The sequence below is a fragment of the Olea europaea genome, unplaced genomic scaffold (genome assembly GCF_002742605.1).
Source record: "Olea europaea var. sylvestris unplaced genomic scaffold, O_europaea_v1 scaffold1008, whole genome shotgun sequence".
NCBI classification, from domain to species: Eukaryota; Viridiplantae; Streptophyta; class Magnoliopsida; order Lamiales; family Oleaceae; genus Olea; species Olea europaea.
This window is the reverse complement of record NW_019227399.1, coordinates 226584-237608: the sequence shown is the minus strand read 5'-3', so window position 1 is coordinate 237608 and position 11025 is coordinate 226584. Positions and strand designations below refer to the sequence as shown.

General features: G+C 30.6%; 1 protein-coding gene across 1 annotated transcript; it reads left to right on the top strand.

The window, feature by feature from the left end:
• Window positions 1-7812: 7812 nt before the first annotated feature.
• LOC111372528 (glycosyltransferase family 92 protein RCOM_0530710-like) lies at window positions 7813-10778 on the top strand. Its single transcript, XM_022994875.1, has 4 exons — window positions 7813-9526; window positions 9625-9687; window positions 10171-10230; window positions 10705-10778. Exons 1-4 carry the CDS (start codon window positions 7813-7815, stop codon window positions 10776-10778), a joined length of 1911 nt encoding a protein of 636 aa, XP_022850643.1.
• Window positions 10779-11025: the final 247 nt, after the last annotated feature.

Here is an 11025-nt window from a genome sequence, read left to right as displayed (position 1 = left end):
GGGGAAATGTCCATTTTCATGATTAGACATGTGCACTCAATTTCAGATGAATAATACGTTACACTTCTTTCATACAGATCCCTTGGAGAGATTTTGACTTGGAATATATATATCACACAAATTGAAAAATGTCACGCAGAAACATAAATTCTATAAAGCAAATCGTCAAGAATGATGAGAAATAGCTTACCTGCGGGTATCCATTTTAGCTTTGCTTTCTTCGAGCTAAAGCAGCAAAAGAGTGTGTGTGTGTGTGTATGTGTGAGAGAGAGAGAGAGAGTGAGTGAGTGTGGTTGTGTTTTGGGTGCGTCTGTTGAATATGAATGGATTCGTTAGTGTGTATATATACTGATTTGTCAGAGACTGAGATACAGGATTATGCCATTACTAGAAAGGGGCTAACGAAGATGCCAATAAAAATTTGTTAGATGCAGGATTTGTTAGCGTGTGTATATATTGATTTGTTATATTTTTCAAATTTTCTTGAAAATCTGCTCAATTTTCAAGTTAGTTTATTCAATTTTTTTTATTTCTGATAATTATTTGCTATATTCTATGGTTCGTTGTATTGTTTTGTTCAATTGATTGTTAATTGCTAGAATAATTTGGTGGATGACTTAAATAGTCGTGTGAAGATTGACAGTCTCTCCGTATACTATTTTGGTCGAAATTGAATGCAAACAAGTAGAAAATTGTCTCTGAAATTGGTAAAGAACTACTTAAATATCCCCAATTGCTTCCAAGTCTACATTCCCTACTTGTTGTCAATTTCTTTATTCTACGTGAGTTTATTGAGTGTAAAAATTGTTGAGACTGTGATTTGTACTTAAAAAAATGATTGCATATTAAAAAGAAATTTATGGCGATTTGTCGGTACTTGAAATTGGATGATTCAGGGAAAATTGTAGAATGTAATATCGTAGTTGATCCTTATATTCGTTTTTCTTTCATGAACTATTTTATATCTTTTAATTATTACTAATAAATACATTTTGCTATATTCTCATCTTTATGCAAAGAATGAATCATTTATTACAACTGAAATATATTGTGTTAATTAGTATCAACTAAGAGGTAAAAAAATTAAATTATTTGGTTCTTTTGTTGTATTATAATGATAAGACATGTAGGACTTTTATTTGTAATATTTGTAACGAAACTGATATTATGTTTTAACGAAAATGTGCTTTAGTTTGATTTTGTTCAGAAATTGAAGTGATTTAGTTTGATTTTAAGAAGTTTCGAATTGCTTTAATTACGTGGTCTAATTTGAAAACTTATTACAAATTATCTAAATCGAATCGTGTTCAATATTCCTAATAATGAGTTCACATGCTTAATAATTTAGTCAATTGCTAAAAATAAAAAATGGAATTTGATTTTATGCAAGTCAACTAACTGCTAGGACTAATATTAATTCCCGGATAAAGCTTCAAAATAATCTTTAAGGCCATATTTTGAATTACATTCGCAAATATCATTTCATATGGAATTGTAAAATAGTCAAATTTTTAACTTCTTTTCGTCGATTTTTTCCCCATTTTATTTTACTTTCTTATATAATTTACAAAATATGATGCTATTAAGCCAAAAATACTCCTAGCGATTTGGCCTTTCATAAAATTGTTTTTGTCTGACCACACCATCTGAAAATTATACGAGCAATCGTAAAATTGACTTGCTCGAGTCTTTTAATAAATTGGAGATCAACTTACAATCCAAAAAATAAATTCGGAATCTCGGTTAAAGAAATTATATTTTTTGGTTGGAATCGAGGATTAATTGATCATAGTTTGTAACCATTGTGGCACTTTCCCGGTGATGCTGGGATTACGATATGACTGTGATTATCAGATAAATTGGTGCCACTTTTCTGCTTGTCAGTGTGTTGGCAGCGTTTTCATAGGACACATTTCAGATATTATTAGAACCGTACTATGTGCCACGTTTCAAATATTGTTAGAACCACAGCTGTGCACACAGCACGCCCTCACAAAGGAGGGGGCCCGCCCCTATAAATGAAATGTGCGAGGCTCTTTTTTTGTGAGGGGCTGTACAACCAGTTTTATCCATATTATTACTACTCTTCATCCAACAATACAACAGCTAAACCACTTTTGGAACCTGCCCTATGAAAAGAATACAGAGAATGTTTGATAGGAATTAAAATTAGATTTTTTTTAGTAAATTGTGATAAAAGCTTTTGAAATATATGGATCATTTCACATTTGCTAGATTCTCCCTTTGTTTTTCCACAGTTTCCTTTGTTATAATCCTCATTGAAAAATTGTGGGATGTATGAAAGATGTGGTTAATATTGATTGTTTGACTTTGACTTGGATTAAAATCAAATTTTAATCCAAACAAAACAAGCTCATACTCCTTAGCCCTTGTTTGGTAGAAAATAAAATTTAAAATTTAATACAAATTAAAATCAATAAATAAATTTAACCACATATTTCATAGGATTCATAAATTTCCAAACATACATTTTATCAATTTCTATTAAAATTTACTAAAAATCTAATTTTAATCCTTATCAAAGAGGCTTAGTTAATGGATAACTTCAAAATTATAGGATAATTAACTTTGTTCTATATTAGCAAGTAAAAATACAATTGAGTCGAGTTGGTTTTTAGAATTACACGATAGAACTTAAAACTTAGTCTCTGTTTGTCATCCATTATTTGACAAAATAAAAAGTTTTGAATAGTATGTGTTGACAAATATGTGATTAAAAAGTAAAGAAATTTTATTAGTTTGAGTGTAAAATATTTTATTGTGTGAATATATGATAAAAAATGATATTGTAGCAGACAATTTAAAATTTTAAAAGTTGTAGGCCCTTAGTCGTGATATCTACATTAAATAATTAATATAATTTGTGTATATGTATATTCATATTATGTCATTTCTCGTCATGCACTTGATCAAGTTAAACCCTTCTTCGAGCCACATTTTTTGAAAAAAATAATTCTTAAACAGTATTTTGACATAATTTCAACCACACATTCTTCAATAACATAAAAATTTAAATTTTTTTCTTATTTTTAACCACAAATTTTCCATCAATACATTATTCAAAAATTCATTATTATGAAAAGAATGAGGCTCAAACAAGGGATAAATATAAAAGTACTTTTGACGATACAACAAAGCATCCCATTCTGTCATTTTGTAATAAAACATTGTACATACGGAGGCGGACGCAAGAGATATGTTATAAATTTAGCTCCCATTTGTTGTAGTAATTTTCATTAAGGACTCTATTTTGATGGAAAATAAAATTGTCGTTGAACTACGAAATTAATAATCTCTCTTCATATGAAACAGCAGGTAAGTCCATTAATTTATTCATGCTATCATGCAAAAAGCAAGGAAAGAGAGACAATTTCCTATAGACAAGATCATTCCGAATTCATAGGTGAAAATATGAAAACTTAAGATCAAGTAATTTTGTGTCCATGGAGATTGGGCTTGGTCACAAGTATTTTATTTAAATTAAACAATTCAAATGGTAAAATATGCTCAACTAATTGTTTGGATTCCGATGGACAATTTCTATCTTAATGGAAGACTGTAATTTTCGTATAAGTAGTATGATTACATCCTCATGGTATTCGTTAATTGTCATGATAGATGATGTGTTACTATTAACGATCCACATGTTTGTAGACGAGCATTGGCTGACATTATGCAAGGTGCTCGATGGAATTGTTGTAAATATCCACATGTTTGTATATCTTGATGGATCCCTCTAAATGATCCTATAATCAAGCAAAATTAATTGCACTACTAGTCTAAACTGGATATTTTTCATCTTTAAGCTGTATAGTTATTTTAATCCAATTTTATCCTATTCAACCTAACGATTATGAAAATGCCCTCTTAATTTGGTGGTGTATATTTTTAAGAGTAGTGTTATTCAAGATCACAGATATCAAATACCAATTTAGATGACTACTGCATTACATTGATATATTTACTTAAATGCAATTCACATGATTCATTTAATTGAAATCATCAAGTGTGACGAACTAAACTAGTGCTTGTTAATAAAATTCATTTTGTAAACCTTATTCTGCAATGGACATTAAATTTCAACCAGCTTACGTTCCAAGCATTTTGTAAACCTCATGAGGCAAAGTATTGCGCAAGGTCAAGACTATGCATTATTTTCGTTCAATTAATTGAAGATAATTAAAAAAAATTAATAATAATAATAATAATAATAATAATAATAATAGATTATATCTTACTCTGATTAAAATTTGAGATCAATTACATCAATATTTTTCCAACTGTTTTATTTAGAGCGTGTTTGATTGACTTTATTTTTTTATAGAAAATATCATTTTTCCACTTTTTTTTTCTTTTCTTTTTTTTTTTTTTTTTTTTTTTTTGTTTAACAATTTTTNTACAAATATAATATTTTCTAAGCTAAAAACTAAATTAATCGAACACATTTAATTAATAATTTCTATACAAATAATTTATAGGCTATTGAATTACCTAAAATTTATTTTCTTTTAATACAATTTCTACTTGCAATCAAACACATCCTTAGTTCTTTATTAATTCTACTAAAAGATATGAAGCAGTTGGGTAGACCATTGTGTTGGGTTTGGGTGATGTTACAGTGATAGATAAGGTGACCTACACTCACAACATAGTGGGACCCCCTTTTTTAAAAATTTAATTCGGACGGGATCGTAGCATGTGAGAGACTGTCACCACCTTTGTCAAGGGTTTTCTGTCACAGGGGCTTAATGTGTTGGTTTTTACCCAAATTTGTGAATAGAAGAATTCTATCAAGAAAAGGAAAATAGAATTCTTGTTTGGAAAGAAAAATTAAAGTTGTCATATTGTATTACAGTATTGTGAATATTTTCCTTATGTGTTAATGCCTTCACAAGTTGAAAAGAGGGAGACCTTTCTATAAATGTCATTCAAAGACTCCAATTGTAAGATGGGCTTGACACTACGAGAAATTTACATTTTTCTCTTTCATGCTCTTTTTTGAATTTTTTCATTTCCTTTGTGTCTGGTGGAATTTTTTCGCCACAAAATATTCCACTAGTAGAGACATGATCACAAAGAATGTGTATTAAGATGCCCATCGAAAGATTTGATAAGGTTTTGTACTGGTTTAGCCTACTACAACTCTCATCCTTTATCCGCACTTAAATTGTATGGATTCTTTTTTATAATATACTTTGATGTATTATTCAATTCATTGCAAAAAAAACTTATGGAACGACATTTTCCCAAAAACACTCAAACTCAATTGAAATTTACAATACAAATGTGAACCATGCGGTTCAATTGGTTCTCTATTAAAGAACCAAAATTTAATACTATTCCAATTACACAATTTATATATCTTAATAAAATTAAGTTTTTGATTAATGTATGGGAACAATTTTTAAGAATGATCAATACTTTAGTCACGTAAAATCAAAAGCATGAAATTCAAACCAACAAATATCCAACACTTGACAATTTTTTCTGAAGCATAAAAAGAATCGAGTTGAGTTGTTTAGAACGATTTTAACTTGATTAGTCCAACCCAATTCCATTACTGCACGTAGATCGACTACCATGTAAAAATTTCTAGTAATTTTATATTTGTTGGATTTTAATTAAAACGATAAATATTAAATCATTTAACCAGTTTAACGATTCAACGTGGCTGCCTGTTGGAAGGCACTTGTCAAGATATTTCAAGATGAAACTACGTGCAATTGGCAACCCAAAATCAGAAGCAAATCAAAGTCAATCTCAAAAACAATAACAATTTTAGACACCTCAACCGGTCAACTCTTTTACCTATAAAAATATTTTTCAAGAAATGAATAATTCCTTATATCATCAATTTTTAAAAACATAAGATTTTATTGTATTTAATATAAAACTATTAACACACATATATATTCAATTAATTTCTAATCTCAACAAAGGGGATCCTAAAAGATCCTTATGAGATTAGTTGCTTAAAATGCAGAATAATTAAAAAGGAAAAAATAAATTTATTACTCCTCAAACTCATATTTTATTACACATTCTTTCAATAAGATAATTATACACGTTTATCCAAAAAAAAAAAAAAAAAACTCCTACTCTTTAACCTCACATCCTTCAAAAAATAACTTATTGCAAAATTAATTTTCACAAAAAATAGGGCTCAAACAGAGTATCAAACACATTATACTTCCTAATTATTGTGAGACACTAGTATATGTTAGCTAGAATTCGAGAAACAACCCATAAAACTTAGCACATAATTAATAGAAATTAAAATTTGTATTTTAATATAAGTTAAAGTGAACAACACATTTCATAGAACTCACAACTTTTCAACTATACAATTCATCAACTTTTATCAAAATCTACTAAGGGGGTGTATTCAATTGAGACTTTTAAATATTTTGATGGACTTTTTTTAAGTAATGACTTTTGTGAGTTTCGTGAATATTTTAAAGATTTGATTGGAATTAATGAAAGTCTTTCGTTGACTTTTATAGATTTTCATTTTGAAATTTTACAGACTTTTGAAAACTTTCATTTAAAATAGAATTCACATGAATTTGGTGTAAGTTTCTCACATACAAGGTGTTAGACCCCATAATTCCCCCTTTTCTTTCCCTTCTTCTTCCCATATAATGAAAAAAATTAAAAAAATAAAAATTTAAGACCTTAATTAAATAATTAATAATGAAAATTATATATATATATATAATTCAATATTATTAGTATAGTATGCTTTTAAAAATAAATAAAAATCAATATATTTAAATTTAATTAAATTTTTTTATAATTTAATAAAAAAATATTTTTCACAAAAAAAAAATGAATGAAAAAAGAAAAAAATAGTTACAAGAATTCAATTTAATTTTTCATAGAAAATAGAGATAAATAATAAGAAAGAAAAAGAAAAATAAACGGAATATAATAAATAGAAAAAAAAATAAATTTTAATTATACATGTCCATAGAAGGTTAAATGAAAGAAAAATAAAAAAAATATTTGATGAAAATTTTCCAAAATCTCGTAATTAATGAGAGACAAATTTTAAAATATTATATGAGTACTTTCTATTTAAAAGTTAGTAGTCCAAAGACTTTTATAAAAGTCTCTGAAAGTTATTAAAATATAAATACCCCAAAATTTATAGAAATTTCTAAAAAAAAATTAATTAAATACACCGTAACTTTTAGAGAGTTTTTAAAAGTCTTAAATGAATATACCATTATGTGCAATAATTATATATATGTAGGATTTTCCTTGAATACCCCTAAACATTTTAAATTTCAAAAAATCATTAAAAGTTTCAATTGAATACATCTCCCCTAAAATTCTTATTTAATCTCCATCAAATAAGAGCTTAATAAAAATTTAAAATAAAAGTCAACAATTAATTTGAATCCCACATTCTTTTGTATTTACAACTATTCAACTTCACATTCTATGAACTTTTATCAAAATCTACCAAAAATCTAATTTTTATATAAACCGAAGAGGGGCTTTTATTTTTCGAGTTAGGAATACTTAATTAGTTGTTCGATACAAGTTTGCCACTGTTTAAGAAGTGGTGTCCCAATGTGAATCAAATTATAAAGATCCATTCCAATTAGGATCAATCATTATCATAATAATTATATGATCTTCTAGCATTAATAGCCGTAATCCAATCAATAATCCCTTAATAATTCAGAATTATACTGCCATGTATTCTCTTCTTCTCTCTTCATTTTTTCAATATATTACTACCATTACACGTTTACACCCACACACACTCCTATTTTTCCTTTGATGGCCCGTAAAGTACGTACCTCCTTTCTATACGTTGTTGCATCCATCGTCTTTTGCGCTACCCTTTACCACCACTTTCTCCGGGACGCAATCTCCGCTGCCTCTGCCACCTCCATCGTCAAGACCACCGCCATATCTTCCATCATCAATAATGCAGTTGATGAAAACATCCATAACAGTGATATCAACATCCCACCTCGCCTCGCTCCTCAAGTCAACAATACTTGGACAATCTCTACCACATCGATTCTTATCCCCGACTGGCAGGTACTGGTCATTGTTTCGCCGGAAGACACCCCGTTGCTGACGTCAAATTCAAGCGACTATGTTTGCTTGTATGAGAACAACGAAGTTTCGCCGGCTGTACCTGCTGGCGTCCTCCGTTTCCCAGATCGGGCGACCTTTAAATGCTTGTTTCCGAGAAGGGCTCGCCGGACACATCCGTTTAAACAGCCAATTTTCATGAAATCCACTGAAAATCCGCCGGAGAGGACATCTCCGTCGACGGAGCTTCTCCGTTGGACCTATATAGTGTACGATTCTTTGACGACGGACGAAGAAATAGTTTTGTTCGTGAAGGGCGTCAATAATCGTCAAGGAACCAATCGGGAACCGAACAAATTCCGGTGCATATTCGGCGACGATTATATTAACGGCGTCAGAACCGCTGTTACTACTTCAATGCAAGAAGTGTTCCGCTGTAAACGCCCGGAACTAACGGCTGTTAATTCAGTTGACAACGATATTGATCAACAGAGAATCAAAGTCTCCCTCGAAACAGTAGAAGGAAATCGGGTTGTCCCCTCCGTGGCGTACTACACCAACACGCGCAAGTTAGACGCAGGAAAGCAAAAATCGCTATTGTGCGCCAGTACAATGGTATACAACGTGGGCAAGTTCTTGAAAGAGTGGGTGTTCTACCATTCAAGAATTGGAGTTGAAAAATTCTTGCTTTACGACAATGGAAGTGATGATGATCTGGGAAAAGTCGTTGAAGAACTTGTTCAAGAGGGGTTTGATGTGAAGACCTATTTTTGGCTTTGGCCAAAAACTCAAGAGGCTGGTTTTTCACACAGTGCAATCTATGCTAAAGAATCTTGTACATGGATGATGTTCATGGATGTGGATGAATTTGTGTACTCCCCATCATGGCAAAATTCACCAGAGCCATCAAAATCCATGTTACATTCTTTAATTTGGTCCACATGGAGTCAATTTTCATCGTCAATGAAGATATCGTTGACGGTATCAAAAGTAGGACAACTTAGAATTGAATGTCATGAATTTGGCCCATCCAATCAAAGTACTCATCCGATTTTGGGAGTGACACAAGGGTACAATTGTAGGCGAAAACTCGAGAATCGGCATAAGTCTATATTATTATTAGAGGCTGTTGATGATTCCTTGCTTAATGTGATACACCATTTTACTTTGAAGCCTGGGTTCAGATCAAGAAAATTGAATTCAAAGAATATTGTGGTGAATCACTACAAGTATCAAGCTTGGCCAGAGTTTAAGGCCAAGTTTAGGCGGCGCGTGTCTACTTATGTTTTGGACTGGACGCAGCCGATAAATCCTAATTCCAACGATAGGACGCCTGGATTAGGGTTTACACCTGTTGAGCCTCAAGATTGGCCACAAAAGTTCTGCGAGGTTCATGATAACGGACTAAAGAATTTGACGAGAAGATGGTTCCAAGTCGAGTCGCCCTCCGGTGATCACCAGATGTCTTGGCAAAGATGATTAGGGTGTCTTTACTAGAAACTTTTAGGATTTTCGTTAAACCCTAATCTTATTTCAGTTATTCATTAGCATTTAGTACTGTTTCATTGGTCCGAGGTTGTTTAAGGTGGATGTGGTGTGGAGAACAATCAGGTATTCAAGTGTTAAAGATTCAAGAAAAGAATATATACACCAACCACACATATGCATGATACAGATTCAGTCAACCACAAGTAGGGAACAATTTTTAGGCCATTCCTTTATGTTGTCACATTTTTTTTTTCTTTTCATTTTCTAATTAAGACAGTTTTTCTAGGATTTAGACTTAGGAAAGTAATGAATATTCATCTTGTAACATTGTTTCTGTTTTCTTTCTCTTTATTGCAGAAATCCCTTATTTAATTTGTTTAAATTCCATCAATCGAATTTATTGAGAATAAATGTCAATTTGCTGAATTACCTATGCGTTTCAAACTGTTGAGGTTTGAGAGAATTTGTATAGTTATCGTTATTTGCCAGCCAGCTGTCATCCACCTAATCTCCAATAGTGGAATTCAATTCATTAAGGATTTTTGAAGATGAGTGATGGATTGTCGTTTTATTTTTCCTCTTTTTCTTTTAGTGATTTCCTTTTAGTGCTTGACAAATTCATGGCTTTGTTCGTGGTGGAAATTCTTAAACACAAGGTCTTGTTCCGTAAGTTCGCTGGCGATGCGATATCAAGAATAATTAGTCAAAAATATTCTTCTAGTCATAAAGTTTGGTTGACGAACTATGAAACAAGCAATTAGGAGCCGTTTAATTGAAAAAATTAGAATTTGGATGGAAAGAAAACGAATTCTAGGAAATTGAATTGTCTAAAAATTATTTTCTTGAGAATTGTAAATTATTGTGTTTGATTGGTATAATTTTTCACGTGAAAAATGTTGAAATAAGAGTATTTTTTTGTGTGTGTTTGACTTTATTTTACAAGAAAATAGTCAATTAAAGGAATAAAATTTACTTGTATTGGGGATAGAATTTGTTTCCATTGCCCAAAAAAAAAAGTCAAGAAAATCATCTATCTTTTAATGTTCGTTTGATTTTGTTTTATGTGAAAATTGTCAATTAAAGGAAAATATTTTTTTACAATTAGGCATAGAATTTGTTCCCATTGCTATTAAAAAAAAGGTTTGCCTGGAATTCAGGAAAAGAAGGAAAACTGGCGCATGAGGGGGAAACTTGGAATAACAATTCCATGGTAAATATTTGCCATCAAACAATAATAAAGATGGTAAGTGGAATTCACTTTCTATGGAATTCACTGCCAATCAAACAGATCCTTAGTTTTAATGTATCAAACAACAAACTGTCACATGTATGTCACGTAAAACGATTATCGACAGTTCTTACTATGAGTAGCATTATTTTATTTTGACACTTCAAACTAGTTTTAATAATTTAAGATTAATAATATGTTATATTTTGACCTATATATGGAAAATTCAATTG